The 26,936-nt window shown below is 31.7% G+C and overlaps 7 protein-coding genes across 9 annotated transcripts; 4 read left to right on the top strand and 3 right to left on the bottom strand.

Annotated features, from left to right (window-relative positions):
• Nucleotide 1: 1 nt before the first annotated feature.
• Nucleotides 2-855, top strand: LOC128888881 (ribonuclease P protein subunit p20). Its single transcript, XM_054146059.1, has 3 exons — nt 2-181; nt 471-639; nt 715-855. Exons 1-3 carry the CDS (start codon nt 2-4, stop codon nt 831-833), a joined length of 468 nt encoding a protein of 155 aa, XP_054002034.1. The 3' UTR covers nt 834-855.
• LOC128888874 (protein shuttle craft) lies at nt 430-13,680 on the bottom strand. Its single transcript, XM_054146047.1, has 9 exons — nt 10,871-13,680; nt 10,616-10,789; nt 10,162-10,551; nt 9,787-10,068; nt 9,412-9,702; nt 8,342-9,336; nt 8,160-8,266; nt 7,975-8,072; nt 430-569 (listed from the first exon to the last, which is right to left on the bottom strand). The coding sequence occupies exons 1-9, from the start codon at nt 12,339-12,341 to the stop codon at nt 523-525; spliced, it is 3,855 nt and encodes a 1,284-aa protein (XP_054002022.1). The 5' UTR covers nt 12,342-13,680; the 3' UTR covers nt 430-522.
• LOC128888882 (transmembrane protein 203) lies at nt 911-1,443 on the top strand. Its single transcript, XM_054146060.1, has one exon. It carries the CDS (start codon nt 911-913, stop codon nt 1,322-1,324), a length of 414 nt encoding a protein of 137 aa, XP_054002035.1. The 3' UTR covers nt 1,325-1,443.
• On the top strand, nt 1,692-7,968 carry LOC128888876 (uncharacterized). Of its 2 annotated transcripts, XM_054146052.1 has the most exons (9): nt 1,692-2,306; nt 2,509-2,722; nt 2,792-3,002; nt 3,076-3,340; nt 3,421-3,573; nt 3,637-4,215; nt 4,287-4,699; nt 4,781-4,988; nt 5,108-7,968. In XM_054146052.1, the coding sequence occupies exons 1-9, from the start codon at nt 2,273-2,275 to the stop codon at nt 5,335-5,337; spliced, it is 2,307 nt and encodes a 768-aa protein (XP_054002027.1). In that variant the 5' UTR covers nt 1,692-2,272; the 3' UTR covers nt 5,338-7,968. The 2 variants fall into 2 exon arrangements, with proteins under 2 accessions (XP_054002027.1, XP_054002026.1); XM_054146051.1 differs by having other exon boundaries at nt 3,421-4,215.
• A 142-nt stretch (nt 13,681-13,822) lies between the features above and the next one.
• LOC128888875 (RNA-binding protein 33-like) lies at nt 13,823-22,653 on the bottom strand. 2 transcript variants are annotated; one of them, XM_054146048.1, is made up of 11 exons: nt 22,508-22,653; nt 21,765-21,864; nt 18,678-19,246; nt 17,713-18,566; nt 17,473-17,636; nt 17,212-17,385; nt 16,814-17,131; nt 16,592-16,751; nt 16,385-16,515; nt 15,063-15,680; nt 13,823-14,440 (listed from the first exon to the last, which is right to left on the bottom strand). In XM_054146048.1, the coding sequence occupies exons 1-11, from the start codon at nt 22,516-22,518 to the stop codon at nt 14,267-14,269; spliced, it is 3,273 nt and encodes a 1,090-aa protein (XP_054002023.1). In that variant the 5' UTR covers nt 22,519-22,653; the 3' UTR covers nt 13,823-14,266. The 2 variants fall into 2 exon arrangements, with proteins under 2 accessions (XP_054002023.1, XP_054002024.1); XM_054146049.1 differs by having other exon boundaries at nt 17,473-17,633.
• A 277-nt stretch (nt 22,654-22,930) lies between these two features.
• Nucleotides 22,931-24,611, top strand: LOC128888825 (tRNA N6-adenosine threonylcarbamoyltransferase, mitochondrial). The gene is made up of 5 exons (XM_054145976.1): nt 22,931-23,237; nt 23,318-23,576; nt 23,658-23,786; nt 23,881-24,237; nt 24,312-24,611. Exons 1-5 carry the CDS (start codon nt 22,999-23,001, stop codon nt 24,609-24,611), a joined length of 1,284 nt encoding a protein of 427 aa, XP_054001951.1. The 5' UTR covers nt 22,931-22,998.
• A 62-nt stretch (nt 24,612-24,673) lies between these two features.
• On the bottom strand, nt 24,674-26,322 carry LOC128888826 (GTP-binding protein 10 homolog). The gene is made up of 4 exons (XM_054145977.1): nt 26,118-26,322; nt 25,715-26,018; nt 25,393-25,611; nt 24,674-25,316 (listed from the first exon to the last, which is right to left on the bottom strand). The coding sequence occupies exons 1-4, from the start codon at nt 26,154-26,156 to the stop codon at nt 24,709-24,711; spliced, it is 1,170 nt and encodes a 389-aa protein (XP_054001952.1). The 5' UTR covers nt 26,157-26,322; the 3' UTR covers nt 24,674-24,708.
• Nucleotides 26,323-26,936: the final 614 nt, after the last annotated feature.

Genomic DNA, 26,936 nt, shown 5'->3' with positions numbered 1-26,936 from the left:
AATGGCCGATGTACACGAGTGCTCCGAGTCTAATCAAAATTTTTCGAATGAGAAGAATGTACCTAAGGCGAAACGTAACAAGTTAGTGCTCTCCGATTATACTATAAGAAGGAGGCAACCCTTCAATTTACCGGGAAAACGGAACAAAGACATATTTGTAACTAATAAAACCAATTTTAAGGTAATATTTGTCACGTGATATAACCTTGTCTTTTGTCATTGTCAATAGTATCGAATAGTAAAACTTAGTTTTATCGTATGATTTGTTCAATGATTTTACAATATGAGCTTATAGAAATCTGTAAGCTTACAAATAGTTTAATTTAAGATTAATTTATCTAATTATATTTGTATTTATGACTTTGTGTTATACATAAAACTTGGTAGAATAGCAATTGGATAGAAAAGGTATATTTGCATGTTGTTTATTTTTTTCATTTACATTAATCTTTCCTTTTTCTTTCCATTAGGCACAATTAAAGAAATGTGAAAAACTTCTTAGCAGTGGTAACTCCGAAGTGATTATACATGGTCTTGGTGCTGCTGTATATAGAGCTTGCAATTTAGCTCTGCAATTAAAAGAAATTCATTATGGTGGAATGGAATTAGATATCAAGACTTCTACTATATCTATCATTGGTACATGATAATAATTTTTAAATATGGATGTTACATTGAAGCATGCACGATAATATTATTACATGTTTATTACAGATGACTTTGAACCTCTTCGTGATAGCATGGAGTATGAAACAATTAATAGAAGTAATTCAGCTGTACACATCCGTGTATTTCGAAAATTTTCAATAGGTGGTCTCAAATATCAAGATTAAAATATGAAAATTAAGATATGAAGCATAAAAAGTGATAGTAATTCGATAACTGTATCAAATTCATTATTTCTCCTAAAATGATATTTTCTTTAAACGAGCTAGTACACTGGCTAGGTTTAACAATCTTTGAGATATGTATAAATTTAGTTTCATTGACAATGTTTACATTGTTACTAGCACTGAAGTTAGACGATAATTATTTCGTAGGAAACGCGGGATGGTGGATAGTATTTTCACCACTTTTTGTCGCGGATGGTTTGAACACTTATTTTTGTGCAATTATTTTCATAAGGATGCACATGGAAGGAATGATCAAAGTCGCCATTCTAAGAGCGTTGTGGAGTCTTATATCGTTACTTTTAATATTTGTTTTCAAATATCTCCTATGTAAGAAGCTAACAGGACAAAGCACTTTGGAATATTCAGAAGTGTTGAGTCCTATATTCATTCTTTTACAATTAATCGCGGTTAGAGCATGTCAACTTCATTGATTAGTTATTAAGAGCTGTATAATTACAATGATTTATGAAACATATGATTTAAAAATAAATTACATGTACAAACAATAGAATGTAAATATCGCGTTTCAATAAAGAATGGTTTATTTATACTATCGTTTTCCAATTTGTGTTAAATCCTTAAAGATTTACAAAAATTAAGATCTATTTATTTTGATATACATATTTAGTTGTAACATTGGGGTAGCTTGCGTTTTATTGAAATCAGAAAAGTTCGTTTATTGGTGCGCGACGAGTATCACAGAAAATGACGGAAAGGTAATTGATTTGAATCTAAATATAGAGTTGGTTTGTACCATTGCTGATCATTCATTACAAAGAAATCACATATCACAATTACCTTTTATATGATATGATTTTCGAATGACATTGGTACAGAGTTCTTGTACGCAGTCAAAGAAATATTTGTCTTGTATACAAAAGAAGAAAAAGAAAAAAAAATTCCGGGTTAAAAAAAGAAATACGTTTTAAAAATATAGAGTTAAGAATTTTAAATGGTAAGGTGGTACGCGTACGAGTATATAACAAGGTAATAATAAACAGTGAAACAAGATTAATTTGATATATTTTTAGTAGTGCTCTATTTAAATTCTAAAGATAAACAATCGACAAGCGTAAAGCTTAGGATGGTCTGAACTCTCCCTCCAAACCACTTTGTGTAAAATCAATATTTCTAACAAGAGGGTGAGAGAAAGAGACGAGACCAAGGGTATCCGCGAATTGGAGAAGGGATGCGGTGCGAGTCCGCTTCGGCAACACTATAGGCAAAGCCTGTTGCTGGTGCCACATTTCAAAGTACGTTCTTGCGATAACGATAACTTTCTCGCTCGCGATTGATGAAAATTCGATTTTCTATCTTCATAATTTTCAGTCAATCAGGATAAGAATTAGTGATGTGCTGTGGACATCAATCCAGAGATTATGGATAGGCTGACTAATTGGACAGTTTTTCATGGTCAGTTTTTCATTATGCTATCAGTACTTTATTCAATAATTTATATAATATTATTCTATTGCCATTTGAAAATATACATAATTTAAAATAAATAAGTGTCAATTTTTTCATTTTATTTTCCTTTTCTCAAGCAACACAAAATTTAAGCACATTTCACTTTTCAAAAGCTAATGTTGTTTAATTATTTTTGCTTTATCGATAGGCATGAATGTAACACCATCAACATCGATACCAGGAGAAAACTGTGTCTCAAATTCATCGACGTCCTCAGTTTTAGACAAGTTATTAGTCGTTGCTCCATCATTGATTTCAGTAAATCAAGAATTGAAATGGATTTTTCTTTTACATACATATGGTTTTGCGTGCCTCTTCTGTGTACTTGCATTTTACACATTTTTATCTATTCTACATTTAAGGTATATATAGAAAATACACCATGCACAATGAGTATGATAAATGTATGAAAACTTGATGTTCTTTTTCAGGTCTCTTATATCAAACCGGCCTTTTATGTCGACAATCAATATGTTCTTATGTATACTTGGAGTGTCAAGAGCAACTTGCCTCTGTATAGATCCATATAATCTTAAAGACATCATGCCCAAAGTGATCGGATCTATAGTATGGGATATTGGATTTCCCTGTATAACATCTGCCTTTAGTCTTATACAATTGGCTTTTCTTCATTTAACTCAGGTAATTTTAATGATATAAACCTCGTGGACATTACGCAGAAATTGTTTAATTTATAATTTAATAATTTTTTTAGCTCAAGTTTGGACCAGAAAAAATACAAAAGGAATCTTGTCTAAGTTTAATTATAACAGGCCACTTTTTTTTCATTATCGCCAGTGATATCGCTCTTACTTCTCACAATTGTTATATGGTAAAGTACGTGGTCCAAACAGTATTCCTCGTCTGGAGTATTCTTTTATATTCAACATTCCTACATGCAGGATATAAAATAATTCATTTATTACAAACTGTGCCAAGTAGTATGTTAATGAGAGACAATTCTAACACGCATCAGAAAGGTTTGTATTTTCATTCCAACTTTTATAAATAATTATTTCCATCGATATCGTTAAATAAATCATTTAATATTGTTGTTTAGGTATCATGCAACTAGCTATGTTAGCACCTTACAACAACTTAGCATCGTCGGTTACCGCTGCCTTGGTACCTACGTTGCTTAGTTCAAAAATTAAAGATACACAAGAAACGGAACCTCCAACTTTTACAATTGATTCCGAACAAAATTCTAAAGGTAAGAAAATTGAAGAGCCCAAAGATGAAAGTCAGAATTCTAAAATTGCTATTAATATCGTAGATCGACTTACCAAAACATTCAGAAACGAAGAACAGTCTCAGAAAGAATCCAAGTCCCCTTGTAAAAATCCAGTGTCTCAAACTGAGTGTACAGCTCCTGTATCAACGGTACCGGAAGTATACGTTAGACCTCCTACACCTACACCGTCGGCCGCTAATCTACCTATAATAACGGTATCAAGTCCAAGTCGCAGAAGTTCCATAGGGAGCAGACGGAGTAGCGATGCATCTAGATGTTCTCGTAGAAACTCAGAGTGCAGCGTCAGATTCACTAACGAAGAGAATGGTTCTACGCCAGACTGCCGGCGTAACTCTGATTTTAGTCCAAAACACTCGCCTGATATCATTAGACAGCGATCTCCGGATAGAATGTCCAGAAGACATTCTGAAAATGTCACTCCTGTAGGAAGCATTAAGGACTTGAGACGATGCTCTGATTTTTCTCACGAGAAAAATAGAAGTTCTCAATTTGCTGCTAAGCTGAAGAGGAACAGCGACTTCGGAAACAGAACACCTAGACGAATGTTACCTACAAATCAACATCACAGGCTACCTAGAGTTGTGGATTTAAGCCCTGCAGGTAGACGAATGTAGTATAAATAAAACATTGTCCGATTTCCAGAGCTTACTTCTCTTTAATTACCCTTTCAGGCTCAAGACGTAATTCAGACATTAGCGGTCTTATTCCTAGATCCGAATTACGTAGAAGCTCGGACGTTTCTTTTCGGCGTAATTCTGAACTCTGTCAGATTAAGCCGTTAGATCTAAGTCGACGTAGTAGCGATATAAGTATTAGAACTTTGAGTAGAAGTCCTACTCATGGTCGCAGTATAGTTTCTGAAAAAATTCAGATACGAGAGAAATCCGAATCTGATTCGGATCAGCCTGACTGCAGTGAAAAGGCAGCTCTAATGACGGAAACGAATAAAGATAAAGATGACGATGGAAAAATACGAAAGAAAAATTTATCGTGGAAAAACGAAAAAGAGAAGGAAGACACCGAAGATATAACTGTTGAGACCAATTTGCTTCCCGAAAATACTGCATCCGATGGAAAAATCACGGTACTTTTAGTTAATTCATTACTCTATTCATTTCTTTTTATACATTAATTTGTATATTTAAACATTTTTTTTTTTTTTTAGAGCAGCGACTTCACACTCCATTCAATATTGAATCACATTGCATACGTAAATAGAACTAAATCTGACACACCTCTACATATATTAGAAGCAAACACTGCAGCGGTTAGAAGATCACAAATCCGCCACGTATTGAATGTCACGTATGCAACTGCAATTTTAGGAATCATTTTATGTATCACAGATGTTGCTCGTATTTTTGGACCATATGGTAATTCAATGTAGAATACAATATAGAATAAACGATAATAGTGGCGGGGACAATTACTTAGATGAATATTTTTAATGTAAAACATTTGAATAGGACAACTTTTGTTTTCATTTTTTTAGGACTTCTAGCTGAGAGTGTAAAGTATGGTACACAACCAGCCATCGTACAGTACCCGATACCATGGCCCTGGTTTGTTTATCAAACTCTGTGCAGAGGTATAGAACTGATAATGGGTTGGGCAATGGCAAACATTACTAAACAACCATCAGCGAGTCCACGACACCAATATCTAGGTGGTTACCCTAATTATAATGTACATGTGAAACGAGGTAATAATCCTTACATATAAAAGCAATATATTTTTAAGTCAAATATCAATGAAAAGCTAAAGCAAATATTTTTAAATATTTATATCTTGCGTTTATATTTAAAAACTCGCGAGAGTATATTAGTAGTATTCTTTTACGATTATTCATATTTTTGTACATCTCAAAGTGGAATAATGAAATCTCATTTACCCGACGATATTTTAAAGAAAAAGCAAGAAGCACAAACGGTTTTTCTTTCTGCCGAGAAATCGAATGTACCGCGAAACGTAACAATATTTTTTCCTTTATATTTACAATCGTTCAAAAATGATAAAAGAATCATAATATAGTAATTTTATTGATAAAATGAAAATAACAAATTTAATAAAATGTTATTTAAAAGAATATAGCAATAGATGAGTACGTTGTTCCAAAGAAGAGAACGTGTGTTCCAAATAGCATCTTATATATGTATAAAAACTATATACATATAAAAAATTTTTAAAAACGCTTTACACTAAAGATGTTCTTCTTCTGAAGATATTTTCATTAAAAACTATTTTTCTTCTTCAAATTAGAAAACTACTTTTTCAAAGAGTATTATTTCAGTCATTTTTCGAGGTTCAAAGATAAAATTTATTTCGTATTGTAATAGTATGAAACTTTAAAGAAAAGAAAAGAAAAACTACTATTTCCTAATAAAAAAAAAAATTCTCTGAAATCTGTACATAAGAGGAACATTATAGTAGTAAATAAATCACTTTTAAGAAGTTTTTACTTTACATCTACTGCACCAATTGATAATTAGTAGTAATAATACCAGTTCAAGATTGAAGTGCCCTACTATTAAATGTTTAACTGAAATTCTTTATAACTGATGTATAATCAACTTATCAGCAAATGCAAATTGTAACAGTGTTGTGATTCTACATGTGATACACAATTTATTTGTCTAGAGTAGGAGATCCTTTTACGCTTATGTAAGTGTTGAACAATATATTACCTTACGAGACAAGAGACTGGTAAACGTGAATTATTTATTATTGCAAAAAGTTATACTATTCTATTCTTTCTTCTGCAGACTTTTGTAGATTTTTCTAATACATTTTTATTGATCCTTTATTGAAATAGATCCTTAAGCCATTTGTGCCCAGCACTTCCAAAAAGAAAAAAAAAGACAGTTTTAACTACTTCCTACAATTATTCATAAAAAGTAAGAGTTGCAACATTATTTTACAATGTATTTTGATATTATGTACTTTTATTAAATAGAATATGTCAAAAACACATACAATGTATCAAGGTCATTATTATTAATGAATCCTAAGAAAATATTGCAAGATAGTGAAACATGTAAACAATCATGGTTCATAAGCCAACTATCATCAAACCTATAATTTTACATTATTTAACTTCACGGTTTTTGTGATTCTCAAAGTGAACTGTTTCATATTCTCTTATATTATTAAAGTAAACTTAAATGTGAATTTTCCAATCTTTTATATTTATATAATTATAAGTGACTTTTATATTGAATTTAATTAGTATTGTGACAAAAGACTAATTATACTTACACAAGCATGAAAGGTCTCACTGACTATCTGTTTAGAGACTATCGTAGATCTTAGTATATAACGATATGTCATCAGTGTTTAATGTGCCAAATATTTATGTTAACTACATTAAATGTTTATAAAGATCGATCCATGTGGATTCGTCTTATGAACGTATCGATATAAATGAATATTTATATACAAATTTAATGTACAATAACAAATGATATCGTTTGAGTTAATACTGTCCGAGATGATGGTGCATAATAAATCACTATTTTTATTGACAAAGATTAAATTGTTATAAGAAATACCTGTACTATTCTCGCAAAGTTCAATAAAACTATTATGTGATAATAGAATCCGAAACAACTTACAAAAATATACTATCTTATAAGTTACTCCGAAAAAAGGTCATGTAATATACCAAAAACATATGATTACATACCTAAATATAAAAGTATGTCACAATTAAAGTATAAATAATATAAAAATGAAATTTTAAATTATAATATAATGAAATAAAATTTATATATACTTAGTTCTGTTAGATAGCATTTTTAACCAATATCTTTTGTTAATAGCCTAAGTAAAAGTAGTAGTAGTTTCTACGAAGTTTTTTTTTTTTCATTTCATTGTGAACAATATTTATTTTCAAAAAATAATTTTGATAGAAGCAACAGTATACCATATAGTAGCAGTAGGAAATGGATGGATGTCAAAACAAAGGTGTTTAAGCAATAAAGAGTCATGATTACGATATTGTGCATTATCGTTAATAACCTCATTTTTACAGTCGAACTATAATTGAGAAATGTTAATTAAATAAAAAAGTATTTGTTTGCATTAAATAAATAAATTATACCATCAGGTTAAGATGAACAAATTCTAAAGATTACCATTTTTCGTGTTTGTTATTTTCTAATTTCACAATTTTAATACATTGGTATTTCAAGAATGATTTAAACTTGCATACAGTATTGCACAAGCGTTCATATTTTACAATTAAGACTTATTAAAACGTTTAATCAATTACTTGTACTTAGCGACACGATCTCTCCAATTATGATATTAACTGTACCATTCACATTACACTGTACATGATATACAAATAATAATCCTAACCTTGATAATCGAAGTAATCTATTTCCGGTTCTGGTATCTTTGTTTTCGACTGTGTTCCTGCTTTTTGGTTCTTTTTTGTAGGCAGTGATAAAATTGTTCTAAAAAATTAACAATTTTTAAACATGTAGTAATATAAAAGGCCTGCTTTTTCGTGAAAAGTATCGTCGAATTATTTAGATACGTACTTTACGGGTCCATCGGATTTCGAAGTATTCAGCATTGGACCTGGAACTTTTCTCTGACCATTTTCTCGTTGAACAATTTCTAATAAACTATAACTGGGCAACCAGCACTGTAATGAAATTATTTAAATATAATGTATATAAAAAAAAAAATATGATTTGTCGTTATTAAAAATAAATATTACCTTATCTTTTACAGCGGTAGCCACAACATTTCTTTTAGGCTCCTGATCGTACGCTTGACTTTCGCAACCAAAATGTTCACAGGACTCGTGAACAAAATGACGTTTATCTTTATTCATACTATCGAAGGAATAGCTACGTGATTTTTGCTTCGAAATCTTTGCTAACTGAACTAATTCCGTTAACTTTTCGTGAACCATTTGACAAAAATGTGGATCCTTCTTCGCCCACTGTTTCATAAAGTCGCTATATCTAGGCATTAACTTTCCGCTCAAATCCGGATTGACAATTTGCAAACCCAATGCTAATCTTCTATTCCGTTCTATTATTTTACATTCGTCATTACATTCGAGAGTTTTCAATTGATTCTGTTTCTTTGCTCCTTGACCAAAAACTTCTTCCAAGTTAACGGAATGGCCCAGTTGCATATCAGCCATTTTACTAGCTAAGATACTGCTTGCTATCCTTTGGTATTCTTTAGAATTTTCTGCGCAAACACGAGACATAGTTCTATGTCCACACTGACATGTTACCTTCACCATTTCTTTGCAAGGTGTCTCCGGACATTTACCCTCGTGACAAGGGGCAGCACAAATATGCCCACACATTTCTCTTGGAGTAGTGCACGGTTGAGAACACTGTTGTCCTGGTTTTTCGCACGGTCCAGGATGACAAAGTGTAATGCATTTATGCCGACCACACGAAATAGGTTTGTTACATGGCAAACCACATGAGATTTCATTAACGTAACACGCCACAGCTTTTCGTAGTTCGTGTTTGCCGTGACACCATCTCTGCGTAAGTACAGTGCAAGGAGGACACGTTGGTTCGCTGTGACAATTGTGCAATACTTCATGTCCACAAGAATGTTGACGCGAACAAGGTTTGTCGCAAGCAGGTCGCCTCGTACCACAGGGAACCGGAGGATATATCACAGCAGCACCGCATTCACAGTATAATTCATCAAAACTACTACGCCAACAAGGTTGACATCGTCCTATATTAATGTAATGAATTATATATAACGTCCTATATAACGCTAAATTCTATACTTGATAAAATAATACAATACCTTTATGACAACTTTGTTCGCATTTATGTCTACCGCAACTTAAAGTTTTAGAGCACACCAAGGGACAAATGTGTTCTACTTCTATGCAGCATAGTTGATTACATTTATGCTTGCCGCAAGATCTTCTTTTTGTGCATCTTTTTTCGCATCGAGCATCATCAGCTTTCGATATTAAATCTTTACAAGCTAACTCTCTGTCCATATTTCCGCAACGGCATTTCACATCGGTAGTCAAATCGCAAACAGGACAATCTCCTTGATGACATTTTGCTTTACACGTGTGAGGATTATCTGCAACAAATGTTTAATTTCTTTTTTATTTTCAGTTTATTTCATAACAAAATATATATTGCATCTAGGCTTCAAAGTACTCACTAGGCTGACCACATTTTAGATTTTTCGAACAAATTTTATCACAAACTGGAATTGGATCTAAACACGATTGTCTTTTTTCTGTTAACGGCGTTTGTCCACAACAACAAGTTGTAATCTTTTCTGGGGTTAAAGAACAAGATTCGCAAGCATCTGCGTGACATAACTTTGTACACGTATGATTACCGCACTCTAATAATTTACCGCAAACAGTTTCGCAAGAGTACACGAGAGACACATCCTTCTGGCATGTTATTTCCCTCTTATTTTTACCGCAGTGACATTCTGAAATCAAATTTATAAAGAGTCGTATGATCCTCATCGCAACTGCGTTAGAGTTAAATACAAATTTATCGTTATACTGTAATATAATCATACTTTGTTCGATCATCTTATCACAGTTTACGCATTCTCCGTGATGACACTTTCTTTCGCATTTGTGCCTACTGCAATTTAAATCTTTCCCACATATAGAATCGCACAACAATAACTTATGCGTGCTGCACTGTACCGTTTGCGATGTTTTACCACAGCCACAGCATCTTGTTACCATCGCTATGCACTGTGGACAAGAGCCTGGGTGACAGAGAAGAGTGCACTTATGAGGACAACTATTTTTCGATAATATTCTACCGCAAACTTCGCCGCAAGAATGCGCGGCATCTCTACGATTCCATTCGGGTATTTTCGTCTTGCCGCAAAAGCAAATATATTCTTCGGGTATCGTTAGGCTTACATTTTGACACGCTGGACACCTCCAGCCATTTTCTAAAAAGATGCAGACAATTGTTTGATTATAATATATATATAAAATATTGATATTTCTATTTACCTGCTTGGGATGATTTTGCCCATTTTTTAATACATTTCAAATGTAAAACATGATAGCAGTTAGAACAAGACCAAATATAATCATTTTGTTTCGTATATTCACAACACACTAAGCATTCCAGTTGTCCCTTATTTAGTTGATCCGTCAATCTCTCTCTTTGACTCGCGTCGTCATCTAAATAGTAAAATAATAAAATTATATTATCATTATTGTAGAGAGATAATATAATTAACCTAATTCAAATCATATGCATACCAACTGGAGACTTTTTATTCTGTCCTCGTCTTTGCATACCATTCTTTTCATTAATTTCCCTTTTAGTTCGCCAATTTTCATTTCCCTTTTCTTTATTTTCAAATGTATAACTCTTACTCCTATCTTTCTCTCTGAACACTTCTGCTTTTTCTCCTTTGGGGTATTCCTTAAATCCAGTATATCCTTGATAATTATATCCTTTTTCTTTGATTTCCTTTATTCCATTTCTAGTTTCCTCATTGGAAGATTGTCTAAACTCGTATTCATCTTCCTTTACTCCAGATTTATCTTCTTTGTTACAGTTTTCCCAGATCATGTTATGCCCCAGATAATTATGTCTCTTATCTTTGTAAGTATGCTCCTCTCTATTGTGTTTAATATTGTATGGATATTTCCTAGTATTCCTATGGTGACTTTGCGATTGTATTGGACCAGAATTATAATAGGTAGATTCCTTAGCTCTATTATTAGTCTGTTTTGTTCCATTTGGTTGAGCATTGTCACCTTTGGTAACAACATTTCCTTTATTAATGTCCTCGTGAAATAGTTTTTTATTTCTATGTAAATTTATATCCATACTTGAAGAAGGTTCTTCCTCATCTAAATTTTCTGGAAAAGCTTCTTTATTATTGCTAATACCATTTATCGTACTTCTACCTGGCAAATTTGCCCCAATGTCTTTTACACCTATTTGCGATTTGTCCGAATAATGTTTATTGGTAAAATATTTATTACCTTGAAATTTATGAGAAATCCTACCTTGTTGTTGATAAGAATTTTTATATGCATTCCTTTTGTAAAACTGATCTTGTCCTTCTTTGGGTCTATAATTTCCATTTCTTTTATTATCATACTTTCTTTCATACTTATTTATATCACCAACGGAATGTTTATCTGATGTTCTAAGAGCAAGTTTTGTATCCTTGATATAAGAATTTGCATCAATAATAGAACAAGGAACATTCCCATCATCTGGTTTAAAGTGATTCGGTATAAACTCTTCTGCTGTAGCATGTAAATTTGACTGGTGTGTTAGATTAGACGTAGTTTCTTTAATTCCTTTCGCAAAATTCCTTTTACTTTTAGTTGTTTTGAAATTATAATTATTGCTCCAACAATCGGAAGGTACGAAACATTGTTCAGGCTTAACAACCGTTGACAAATATTCGAAATTATTCGAAATTTGAGAATTATTTATGGCGTTTGTTGAATGTTCTTGATAATTATTAGTTGTAGATGACAGATTTGGCACAAAATTTGTATTCGGACGATAGAAAGTATTTGAACAATTTTGCTCAAACACAGAATCGTTTTGTATATAGAATTCACGATTAGTTTGTAAATAATCGTTACTTAAATTGTCAGAAAGAAACGTCCAGTTTCCTGTTGCAGGACCGGCAGCGTTTTGATCAGAGTACAAGTAGTAATTTTGATCATCAGGTCCAGAGTAAGAACCATCCCATGTGGCCATAATTTCATCAACTTACCACGTAACTTTGAGTATTATTTTCCACGTATACGTCGCGAACAAAAACACACTTCTATTATGTAGTAACTCTTTACCCGTCTAATACACCAAAAATATGGTTAACTTGCTTCTCTTCGATATATTCGTTATTTTAACTAACAGTCGTCTTTTGTAGCATATGCTTCCAAAAATCGTTCTGTAACTAAAGTGTACGAGGAACTGAAAATGTAAACTGCACAGGAGATAACGCAAGAATGAAACTAGTGTTGGTAGTGTTGCACAATGAATGAAAAATTGCACCAAGAATTTTTCAGTCGTAACTTTTAATTGATGTCCACTGATAAAAAAATATCAACGATAACACGAACCAATTCACACTTGTTACGAATCTAGGATGTAACAAGATGTAAATAACGTAAATATGTAGATAAGAAGTCCACGAGGTCGTCACACCACACGAGACTTTCGCAGGTTTTCGTAAAGTGATTTCGAAGTTCGAACTCAAGTGTCTTGAGTAATGAAAATTTCATCGAAATTAAAAACTCAAACAATTGTTTGAAACTTCAGTAAAAGTAACACTTAAAATCAAGTAAAAAATATTATTCATTTTCCAATACACAACGTGCAACGGACAGAGTAATATATTAAACATTAATCGTATTCACGAAGAGATTGGTAGAGATATCTTTGATATCTTGATGGATACCGATGGATACCAAACGTAAGGTGGTGGTGTGCAAGGAAAAATGATTAATCTTTTATACATCGAATATAGATGGCACTTACAGACACTCACTTTTAGTGATCGTCTAGGTACTTAGGCATAGAAAAAGAAAGGAAGAGAAACAGAGGAATTTATTCGAAAGCTCTATAAAAACTTCGACTAAATCGAAGCGGATGATAGACCATTCGTCGAATAAATGTATTTATTCGTTATTTGTAGAATAAAGATAACTTGAATCATTTTTATACGACGAATAATAGATACAAATTTACTATTTTTTATTCGATATATAACATTTTTATTTAAATAAAAATTTTACTTGTCTCTGTTCGTGTGTTAATGTTAAATGAAGTAAAATGACATTTAATTTATAGTTATTGCTTTACTTAAGCACGAATACAATGACAAAAATGAAATAAAAACGTTAAAAATTGTCGAATGTACAAATTGCCGATGTATTACGATACGAGAAGTCAATACTGGGACAAATAAAGTGTGTTTAGTATCTCCAATGTCGATGTTTAGCACGATATTTTTGAAGAATGTGATTCTAGAATTGTAACAAATACAAAAAATACAAAAATTCATCGTTTACTCTAGCTACTTGAAATTACGTACCATTATGTACCTGTATAATACAATAATCAAAATGGACGTTATAACACATATCGCACGCACGCATTCACACACACACACACACGCGCGCGCGCGCGCAAATCGCCTTCAATCCTGATGGTTTTAATTTAAAATAGGATACATCTACCGATTGTAAGTGTGATTTATATTTTATTTAATAACACGTTTGTGTATCAGCATTTAAAATTATAAATTCATCAGCTTAGTATGCTACACGGTAAATTGTAGCCCTTAAATGCACAGCATGTTATTAGATCTACTATGGTATATTTCTATATGAAATATACATTACATTTGATATATGTACAAATTAAATTGTTAAGATATTTTACCTTCATTAGTAAAGTTATATTATACAATTCATTTGCAGCCAAAAATATTTTTTTTCCCTAATATTTGTATTATTATATATTCTAAATAAAGAGTATGTAAAATATGAAATGCATGTTCAATTATATGCAGGCTGCTTCGCTTAAATCAAGTATTTTTACTTGTAAACATAAATGTGAATATACTATGTATTCTTTTTGGTTGAAATATACTAGAATAGATAATCTAAATATTTCACTTAAGAAACTTTCACAATTGTAGCAGTGGTCTTAGCGCCGCTTGATTGCGGTATAAGGCGAACAGTTATCAGCGAAAGGTCTAGCATTTTACGCTGGTATTTCTTGTGAAACACCATGGCAGCAGACTGCGTCTTAAACACAATCGTTGCGCTACGCTCGCCCATTTGTATGCTCTATAACACGAATAATACGAACAAATAATTATTAAACTAAGAAGTACGTTGTTTATTAAAGAAAAAAAACTATCACAAAATAATTACAAAAGTTTAGTAAAACCATAACAATCAATTGTGCAGCAATTGTTATACAGCAATTAGTAAATAAATGTAATCATTCTTGTCTCTTGCGAAAATAATGAAGTATAGGGTAAACGTAATATCACCTTACGACATTAGTTCGAGTAAATGCCGTATAAGTACGTATGCTCAAGTCAGAAATTTATAGTTAATAAAAGACGTAAGTTGTTATAAGCGTTTGAAATGATTGACAAACTATATCGTAAGAAAATAACAATTACATAAATTTTGTCAGAAAAATATTTAAAAAAAATTAGATCAAACATTTGGCATACAACGAAATAATTGTAGAGGATACAAATAATTTTATTCTCAAAATAAAAATATCGAAAATATTAGTAGAAAATAAACTGATATATTGTTCTTTCAAAAAAAAAAAAACTTAAAAAACGCTGAAGCTACAAGTTTGAAAAGAAAAGTACCGTATCAAAATAAAGAAAGCATTACAAACTTGCAGTACATAATAAGACCTTAAACATTTTCATGCAAAAATAGTCACCTCAAGTGTCCCGATGCCTTGACACATACGTCTAATTTGTGCCTCGGACGTACTTGCTGCTAAATTCTCTATTTTCACGATGTTTGTCTTTATTTCCGGTAACTTTCTTTGTTGAGTTTGTGTTTTTTGAAGGGCAACTCTTTGATTACCCTGCGTATTGATGACAACCTTTTGCGTATTAGCATTTGTTAATTCTTGTACGTTAATCACAGTTTTCTGCAGACGTCCAGCTGGCTTCTGTTTAACGATTCTTTGTAAATTACCACCGATCTTCTGTCCAACAGCTGTCAATTTTTTCAGTGCGTCCGACTGATTCTGTTCCACTGTCTGAGTTAGGTTTTGCGTCAAATTTTGTGTTTTATTTTGTACTATCAGCTGACCTTTTTGCAAATTCGATACCGTTTTCTGTATGCTGGTGGCAATCTTCTGCGTATTTGACAACGACTTTTGAATTACAATCCTTCGCGTTCCAGATTGAGCATTCAAAATTTTTGCATTCTCACTGGTCTGGGCAATGATGTGTCCAGAGTTACTGTCTTTCGTAGAATCTACAGCATCGTTGGATTGTACAGTTTGTATTGTTCTGACAATACGCACACACGTCGGTTTCTCTGCAGCCTACAACAAAAGTAATCGAAATACTTCAGTTTATAAAATAACTGTACCGTATTATGTTAGAGCAATTAAAAAATATTAGTATTTCAATATTGGTTGACGTGTCTATCTAAATATCGAACGATAAAACATTTTGATTCGAGAATATCGTTAAATGAAATATTTATAATCGTTACACAAAGTAATAGAAAGTTTGGAGAAAATGAAAAGGAACAAAAAGTATTTAAAAAATATATTTTATTGGAACATAAGTAAAAAATATACAGTAAAGTCTAATAGATGTATATATAATATATACATTCATATTCTGTTCATACTTTACGTATTGCCATTCTAGTAGCGATAAATATTTAACAATGATTTCTTATTAATGTGCAGCAAATGCAACGATGCATCATGTCGATGAATAGATATTTATATATACATATAAATATATAAAATTATAAAGAAATCAATATTTATGTACAATGTATTCAGACAGTGAATACATACCATTTTGATATAATATAAACAAATCAAATTTTAATAGGTATAAGCACAATTTACACATTTTATTTGTTTCGTATGGCAAGTATAAATTATAATTTTCTAAACATATGGAAACAAAAATTGTTCGCCATATACAATGTTTTGCTAAGTTATAACAAAATTGTACCTATTCCAAATTTCGTGTATGACGAATAGTTGAAAAAATATTAGTGTTATACCTCTGTGGCTTGTGTATTAATAGGGCGACCACGTCCTCTGCCAATAGCGATATGACTTTTGTTCGTGGAAACATCTTTTACGACTCCCATCAATACGGACACGGGCTTTGTATCCTGTGCATTTTCGCTAGCTAAAAATACATTTACATACATATATGTATACATAGAAAAATGTTATAAGTTTTAAAAAAATATGATTATACATACATGTATACGTATTATTATCGTTTTTAGTTTCTTCATTTTGCTTTTCCATGGCAGCCATTTTTCGTCTATTTTCTTTTTCCCGCAAAATTTTTTCCCTGAGCCGTTTCTGTTCTTCCATTTTTTTTCTGTATTCTTGCATTTCTGGATCGTTCTCTTCATCCTGAAGTATAGTATTTAGAAAATGCATAACATTTAAAACACAAAATATTTAAAGGAATATACCTTCTTTTCGCTATTTGCACTGTTTAAACTATCCACTGTTCGTACTTCTTGAAGATTTCTATTGCTAGGTTTCATTCGCTTCGGACTCAAGTCACGTAGAGGTCTGTCTATTGAGTCAGAGGCTCGTTTTTGTGGCAACCTAGCTCTTATCGAAGTATTCACAGGTCTGTTACTGGGAGATTTCTGTGCATGATTTAGATCGTAACTCTCGCGATATGCATTTGAGGATAGGGTTCTACTTTTCGGGAGATGGTCACTTCTGGTTTTGGATGACACATCTCTATCGCGATATTGATTCTGGTGAACTCCTCGATGATCCTAATATACATTATTGTTGTATAATAAATGTATAATTCTTCGAAAGTATAACAATTTTTTGTAATTAATATTTAATTCACCTCCTGGTAACTGTCTTTCTGATCCCATTGATCCGACTTATATTTAGGACCGCATTCGTAATTACTCTCCCGAGAGTAATTACTTTCCGTAGGATAGTGTTTACTTGGAGACTCACTCTGACTTTTCTGTGGCTTATTTTCTTGCCACACGTCAGAAAAGTACGCGTAAGGGTCCTATGCAACATTATTTACAGTTCACAAGTCATACTCTACGGAGATATATACATATACGTTTCCCTAAAAGTATTTCAGTATACATACATCGCTCTTATTTTGTTGATAATTCTGTTGGTAATGCGGTGGTCCTTGCTGGGTTTGATTATACGAACTTTGGTTTTGATAAGAAGATACTTGTGGAAACTGATTACTAGGAATCTGAGACGACAAAGGTGTCTGTTGAGCAGAATCCCACACAAGTCTTGCTGCTTATAATACATAAAAACAAATGTATAACAAATTACTATATTACATGAAAATTAGAGAATTTTGATGTATACTTACCATCGTTCGTCGATTGAACGGCACCTCGAAAGTGAGGATTGATCAAAATCTTGTGCCCTGGAGGTAAAGGTACATTGGGTACATTTGAAGAGGACTGTTGCGGTACCGGTAACGTATTAGTATTAAATTGGCTGGTAGGTACTTGATCGTTATAGCCGGACCTTGAATCGTAAACGGATCGATTTTCGAACTGAGTCTCTTGGAAAGATGGTCTATTCTCAGAGATTGACTGATTGGCTATTTGTACATTAGGATGATTAATGGATGGTCCTTGGGAAGAAGGTTGTCGCGGAAAGGCTTGCAGCGGTAACGTCTGGTTTCCCTGTAACAACGGTGCCGGAGTTCCAGGTACTAATGGATTAAGATTTCCAACCAGTGATCCTCCAAGATTTCCTTGTAACAAGGGACCTTGATTATTCTGCATTAGTCGTGTTTGGTTATCCTGCATGACCACGCCTGAACTTTGAAAAGGACCTGGTTGATTTTGAACGTATGGTGGCTGATTCGATGGATGATTGTACGGCGGTCCTTGTAACGATCCTGCCAACCATGGTCCAATCATTCGAGGACCGTAATCTAACCATGATCTGATTACTCGAGGACCCGCTTGACCTTGAAATTGATTAGGATTGAATTGCGGTCTGTTATCTGCAAAGTGTGTAGGACCTTGGAGCGAGCCATTCGGAGAATAATGTTGATAAGGTTGTACTTGAGAATTTGATTGTTGATAAATTATCTGTTGATTTTGGACATTGTTTGGTACTCCAAGAAGAAACGGCGGCCTAGCTTCGAGTAGCGGTGGTCTGCATGCTGGTGGTTGATTATCAAAGTTCAAGTTGCGCGCATTGCTGAATCTAACATGTAACACGTAACGTTATATAAATGTTACCAGAAATTCTGTGGGGAAACTGACTTTTGTGTCAGTAATTAAAAAGGCAAAGTTAAAAGGCGAATCGTTAAAATACCTTGGATTAAAATTTCCCGAATTCTGCGTATTAAATCTTCCTCCGCGGCTTCCTCTTGTGCTTCGACCTCTTCCTCGGCCTCTGGATACTAATTTCGATGGTTCAGATGTTACTACATTCTCCAAAGTATCTGGTATATTGTTATTCATTTTTGGAGAAACTATGGTTCTCTCATTTTGGAATCTATTCCTCCTTTCCTTGGCCTCTTCGCATTCGTCATCTTCCAATCCTTGTCCAGTCCCAGCGTAGACTTTTGCATTTTTCTGCAACTTCTCTCGTAAATCTCCTTTCCCGATATTACTAGAAGTACTAACACTATCGCTTGCAGAGCGTTCATCGTGCTGACGTGCTTGTTCGCTTTGGTATTCATGAATTTCATCTTGGTTGTAATACTTTGACTGAACCTCTATATGATCTCCGTCTTCGTAATAATCATTGTCATTACTTCTATTGGCCTTGCTCCTACTAAATTCTATATTTTCATCTTCGCCATCTAAGTCGTCGAGAGCGTCGGTAACTCCTAAGTCCAGTACATCATCTGTTTCCTCTTCTCCCTTATAGCTATTCTGCTGCTCAGGGAATTAAATTGCCAAATATTTGTAATGAAAATATGGTATTTAGCCGTTGTCGTTACAATCTACTCTTAATTAACATATTGATTGGTAGATAAAGTAGTGTATGTATATATATACATATATGTATGTATATATATACATATATGTATAAATGCACAAAAGACGATTTCTTTATGATTAAAACGATGATATTGTATGACTTTTGATAGCGCAATCCTGAATTTTCGTATTATTATTATTTTTTTTTCTTTTTTTTTCCTTTTCTCGAGTACCATTCGCTAAGTCTAATAACAAAGTTTATAAATCTGATTGTAGTTCATGCAACTGAATATGAAATGTAGATATACATATGCAGTTAATCATTTGTAATATACTATGTAATATTATGAATACTTAATTAGGATGATGAAGTACTATTTTCTTCAATGACAGCATAACTTACATTTATGGATATTTAGAATCATTATAAACATACTGTACAATGTATTACAACTTCAAATTACAGCAGTATGATATATAACAATGCGATATATTGCATTCAATTGGTATGCTATTTATACGACCTATACTTTTCCACATTTACAACTTTTTCCTTAATATACACGAATCTACTATCAAAGAAAATCTTGAAATATTCCATACTGCTGTTTTCTGTGAAAATGTGTACAAGATCTTAAATACTAAGAAAATTTATACAATTCTCTTGGAAACAAAAACAATATTGATCCTTCTTACAATACCAATTTATCATTACAGAAAAATTTCACATATTTTTAAATAGATGAATGTTTTAATGAAAGTATTCACGATATATATCAACTGCTTTGAACAATCCATATTTGCACATATTTTTATTTGACATATATTCTACTTTCAGTTTACTAGAAACTTTGTAAAATGATTTTTCCTTAATTAAACAATTGACAAAAATAAATACTATAGATTGAATACTAACATTTTCATTTAAATTTAAGGTTACAGTTTAAAAATACGTATTCAAAACTTAATCTGCAAAAATCTGCAAACTGTTTATATATATTTTGTATGTAGAAACTTTGATTAAAACATTCTTTACGCTAAAGATTTGTATATCGGGGAACAATTTGAAACAATTATAATATTCAAATACATTGTAAATCACAGAAATTAATAATACCACTATCTGCAAGTTGTTGAAATAGTGTAACACTTTAACAAAATTTTGTAATATTATTGTTTCAACTACAATTAACACTGATTCTGCTTACAATGGCTAATAATTAAAATGTCCTTTGCAAAAGGCAGGGAAAAGGAAATATGTGACGAAGCATTTATTCAAACAATTTTAAGTAGATAAGTGATATAATCTAAAAAAAAAAACTAAAATTTTGTATACCCACTGATATATAAAACTCGATTGGTACCTAATATGTATACATACAAAATTTTAAATAAAAAGTACATATATAAGTGTTATGTACTTATGAATCTGTAGTATGTTAATCATAATTAATAGAAGTACTATGTTTACATCTGTTATGTAAATGAAATATAATTTAGCAAATAATAAAGTAATGTAAAACAAATATAAGAAATAATTTATAATTCCATATCTTTCATTTTCCCTGCAGCAATTTTGATCAATTGGTATTTCTTATCCTATATATTTCATATCTTATTTTCGCATTATACTTTCATACTTCGTTTGCTATGGTAAAATTGATTTTCACAACAAATTTTATAGGTTATAATTCGAAACTTCTATACAACATAACACTTTTTTGCCTACACAAAAATGTTCACCGACGATCACGCAGTTATTTTTAATTTCATATATTATCTATTAGAGCAAACATAACACATGAACTAACAAAATCGATAAAAGATTTTTGTCATCTTGCAAAATTATGAAAATTATTGATATACCTTTATCAATTGATATTAATTATCCATTATATAATTCTTTTTCATTGTTAATAATATTGTAAATCGAACGCTTTAATAAGTAAATATCACATTCAAAAAGATCATGTGTATACAAAATGAAATAATAATTATCTTTAATAACAATATCATTCTTCGCTATATGAAGTTATGATTTTAGATTCATCAATTACAGCTATACAACACACAATTAACCAAACAGGGGTAAACAAATAAAATTGATATTGTTGAATTACCACCTTGCACGCTGAAAGATATTACATATAGAGAACATGAATATAAATTATACTAATTTTAATCCATTTATTTAAATAATTCATTGTTATTTTAATAGATCTAAAACAAAGTCAGATTAATATTAAATGTTCTAGAAATGTACACTTTAATTAATGTGGTAACAATCTATTACTTATACACCATTTTATATCAATAAATGGATTAAATATTTATCTTTTCATTCAGTCTTGAAATTTTTGACGAGTTTATTATTAAATTCTAACATAAAATAATATCATACCGAATGTTATGGCATATAGTGATAAGCTAATTCTCATTTAATAACAAAATAATGGTCCAGCAATATGCTCACCCTCTCCAGTTCATAATCATCTGCTAAAAGAGCCTCTTCCTCGTCATTGCCCAAATCATATTCTTCGTCTCCTAAATCTTCATCCAATAAAGTATCATCGCTGGAAAAATAATTATTAAGATGCTCAAATGGTAGAAGTCATGGCAATTTATTTTATTTACAGGTGTTTTGTAATTTTATTAAAAATTTCATTTTTAATAGCTAAAGGCTGAACATTAATATTCCAACAACATGTAAAATCACTTCTCAATATTTAATACAATATCAATTTACGAACAATTCTCAGGTTTTACGAATTCATATGTTTTATACTTTTATTATTAGTTCCTTTGTGTAAACAATATTAAATTATTACCACATTATACAGAAAAATGTCTACTTTGGACATTATTGACATAGTTACACACAAACACATACACAACACAAATAAAGATGATATTTACATGTCAAACATATTTTATAAACATTTTACAGAGAATAAATGTTACAACGAACAATTGCAAGAAATAAATAAGCTAAGGAAACAAGGAATTCAGTGAATGACGCTTGTTGAAACACAATGTACATCATTCACAGAAGCGATGGCAAGTCTAACCTCGATTCTTATTAAGATGATTAAAGTTTATATTGTACCAAGAATCAGAAACGCGTTATAATAGAAAATAAATATGTCGTACTATATCGAACATCAGAATTATAGAAAAACATTCATTTCCCATAATAAAAGAAGAGAAATCTCTTACTGTTCCGACATTATATGTTCACTTGCCGATACTCGTGCTTGAGATGAAAACAGGTGAAAAGCTGCAGTTGGCTCACTCTGTGTTAGCTCTGTGTTCTGTGTCCATGATGCTACGAGTTACGAGCAGTTACGAGCAGTTACGAGCAGCCACGAGCAGCCACGAGCAGCTACGAACTATCAGCAACTTTGCGTGGTCACATCGATAGCTAGTTCGATACATCGATCTTATGTATTTAATTCTCGAAGCTACTTCGAGTCTGAATCTAATTATTATATCTATGTAAACACGTATGCAGATATGCTACACGTGCGTATCCGTAATACGATATAAAAGTGAAATTTATCGAAATATTTATTTATATACCAATTTTTGCAATTATTTACAGCTATGAATACTAATGTTATTATGGTCTAATATAAAGAAATATACCAAAAAAACATATTTTTGTATACATATAATAATGTGAAATGTTTAAAATATAAATAAAAGACATGGTGTGGAATGTGCGATTGTTATTTCACAAATCTTTATCGAAGCATTTCTTGTATTGTAACACACTATTGTACTCACAAAAACATGACTTGAATTTATTACGAAATCTTTTCCACGATAGACCAGCTATAGTTTTGGGCATAGAATCTAGCTGTGATGAGACAGGTTGTGGAATAGTTGATAGTACAGGTATTATACTAGGTGAAGCTATTAATTCTCAACATCGTATCCATTTAAAGTAATTCTAATAATTCTCAGTAATTTATTTTACTTCTAAATTTTTTAAATAATTTGTAATGATTGTTTAATGTTTTTTAGTTATGGAGGAATAATTCCTTCGTTTGCACGAAAAATGCATGCAGCCAATATTACCAGAATCTGTGAAAATGCATTGAGAGTTGCAAATATAAAATTAAAAGATATCGATGCAGTGGCTACGACTGTAAAACCTGGTCTTCCTATGTCGCTTGATGTTGGAATGAGGTTTGGAAAATATTTAGCACAAATTGGAAAGAAACCGTTTATACCTATACATCATATGGAAGCTCATGCTTTAACAGTACGAGCTAGTGAAAAAGTTCGTTAAGTGATATCAACATTTAACATGAAATTATTGCTAAAAAAATGTATAGAATAATATATTTCATTTCACATCTAGGTTGATTTTCCTTATCTTGTTTTATTAGTTTCTGGAGGTCATTGTTTACTTACAATTGTCGAAAATGTAGATAAATTTTATTTACTTGGCACTAGTATAAATAACACACCTGGAGAAATATTTGATAAAGTAAGTTTATCTGCTATATTATATGCAGTCTTGACAGCAAACATATTAATCATATTACATAATTTAATTCTGAATTACAAACTTGCATCCTTAGATTGCACGAAGACTCAAATTAAGGAATATTCCCGAATTTAGTACATTAAATGGAGGATTAGCAATAGAAACTGCATCGCGTAAAGCATCGAATGTCAATCAATTTCTATTCGAATCTAGTATGACAAAGTATTACAATTGCAATTTTAGTTTTGCTGGATTGTTGAGTGCTTGTATAAGATATATCGAACGAGAAGAGAAAAAACATAATGTAGGTGCAGATATGCTAATCCCTGATGTATATAATTTGTGTGCAGCATTTCAGTTAGCTGTTGTAACACATATTTGTCAAAGAACTCAACGAGCAATGGAATTTATCGATAAAATGTCGTTGTTTCCCAAAGACAAACAGACCCTGGTATGTTTAATGGTAGTACAAATCGGTAAATCGTTAAGACTTATATATTAACTCGATGCTATGTCATTATTCAGGTTGTATCTGGGGGGGTCGCTTGCAATAATTTTTTAGCAAATGCGTTAAGTATCGTAAGCGCAGAATTTGGTTATCGTTTCGTAAGAACGCCACCTAAATTGTGTACAGATAATGGAGTAATGATTGCGTGGAATGGAATAGAAAGATGGGTTACAAATAGAGGTGTTATTAGAGATCCAGATGAAATTGAAAAATTGTGCATACAAAGCAGGGCTCCGTTAGGAGAAGATTGGACAGAAAAAGTAGAGAGGGCGAATTTGAAATGCAAATGGGTAAAAATAAAGAAAAATCTTATTTGAACAATTTAACAAGAACATTTGAGTTATTTTTATTTATCTTTGTTGTTCCTGTAAGCAAGTAAATAAATAAAATAATTTTTATATTTCACATTTATTTTTATACAAATACAGGTGTATATCGTTGTGATTGCCGCTTCAACTTTTCAAATAACTGATCATCAGTCGAATTGGTATTATCGGGGAAAACTGTTTGTTCTTCGTATTTATCGATGATATCTCGCATTTTTTCTTTAATTTTCTGTATTTCGATCTTATTGTTTGAAATCAATGATGTCGTCAAAATATCGTCGAATTGTATAACCTTTTCCGGCTGTATAATTTCGTCAAATTCTGTAACGACTTCCGATAATTTATTTAATTTTGGTCCTATTTTATCATAAATTTCACTTGCACCTTCCGTATCCATTTTATTTATTATAATCATCGCAGGTCTTTCTAATAAATCCGGCTTATAAAGTTCGATCTCTTTGTTTAACAAAAGTATAGTTTCTAAACAAGATCTGTGTTTATCTTTTACAGAAAGTTGGAATCCTTGAATATCTACAATAAATAATAATAATTTTGTTCTTTCTATATGTTTTAAAAATTGATAACCCATTCCTTTATTAGCGTGTGCACCTTCGATTATGCCTGGCAAATCGGCGATGGACATTTCCCTATAATCTGAAAACTTTATAATACCGACTTGTGGTTTTATGGTCGTGACTGAAAACGAACGTATAAATAAAAAAACGTACGTCTATTTACCAGAGAATATATGTAGATTGCAACTAAAACTTACACGGATAGTCAGCAATTTTTGGTTTTGCTTTTGAAACTGCATTTAAAAATGTACTCTTCCCTGCATTAGGAAAGCCAACTAGACCGATATCGGCAATTAATTTAAGATCGAGAAGTATACGTCGATTTTCACCTTTAAGTCCACAGTAACCTGTATTTTCGCATCCCCCTATGCCTCCTTTCGCAACCAACACTTTTTCACCTTTTAAATTTAGCTCGCCTAGATTTTCATACATATACGTGTATAGAAATATATTACAATCAACCGTTATTCGCGATATTATATATATTATTTATATTTAATATATGGTTACATATATTACCGAGCTTAGCATGATTTTCATCATAAACGGTAATACCAACTGGAACATTTATATTGAGATCTTTTCCAGGTGTGCCGATAATACCTCTATAGGTACTCGGATTTCCTGATTCTGCTTTCAACTTTACATCCGTTATTTTAGACTTAACCTTTTCTAAAGTTAATTTCTCGTCTGAAACAACATAGACATCTCCTCCTTTACCACCCATACCACCGTAACGAGGGAGACCAGAACCTCCAGAACCTCCTTTAACATGAATGCGTAAACTGTCCAACAATCCCCGACGCTTAAATTTCCTTGGTAACTATTAAATTAAAGTTTATTCTCATTAACCACCTGTATTCTGTTTGCTCTCTTATCGTTAATCTTTTATCGAGATGGAATTTATTAATGATATATTTACCTTTTTCGCATAACCTAAAATATGCGTCAGTACCACCATTCTTTATTGTAAAAAATGTATGTCCAGAGAATCAATTCAAACAAATATTTTTATAAATTTATAACGGATTTTTATGTATTTTTAGCATAACATGATTTATGTAGCGTAATTCTTCGATAGTATGATTTACGAATCTTTAGAAAGTATGTTTACGTGAACGATACCTAAGATTGCAATCAGATGGCGTAATTGATGGCATCCATTCTGGTTAATTAAAAACTAATAACATAACGTAAAATAAGAATAAGAATTTCGTCAATTTTAACAAATTATCAAATCAGCAAAATTAAATGCAAACATTGTAAAAATCTTTTTAACATTCAAACAAAAATTCAATTTTATTCCGAAGTACAGATATTTGAAGTAAAATACGTATGCATGTATTTTACTGTAAAGCAGTTTCTCTGCAAATTGTTTGTACATTAACGAGTATATTTTCAATATAACCAACTTTTTCCAACGATTTACCAATTAGTAGTAAGAATCTCTATTCCGCAACTTGTAAATTTATAATTTAAGATAGGAAGAAATGTACTTGGATATAAAGAGATAAGCAACGTTCCCGTATGATAGGAAACCACAAGTATTAACGTAATTGCGGAAACTATGAAACTTTATAATATTATTTCAACTATTGTAGCCATTGTAATGAATATATAGGGTATCCTGTATCTTGCCATACAACAAGCGATGATTTATTGTAAAAGCTTCTAACGAGTGTATATACAGTGTATACGTGTGTATATACATATCATCTGAGATAGTATGAGGTTAACTCAT

Source organism: Hylaeus anthracinus, unplaced genomic scaffold (assembly GCF_026225885.1).
Source record: "Hylaeus anthracinus isolate JK02 unplaced genomic scaffold, UHH_iyHylAnth1.0_haploid 11994, whole genome shotgun sequence".
NCBI lineage: Eukaryota > Metazoa > Arthropoda > Insecta > Hymenoptera > Colletidae > Hylaeus > Hylaeus anthracinus.
This window is presented reverse-complemented; position numbering and strand designations above follow the sequence as displayed.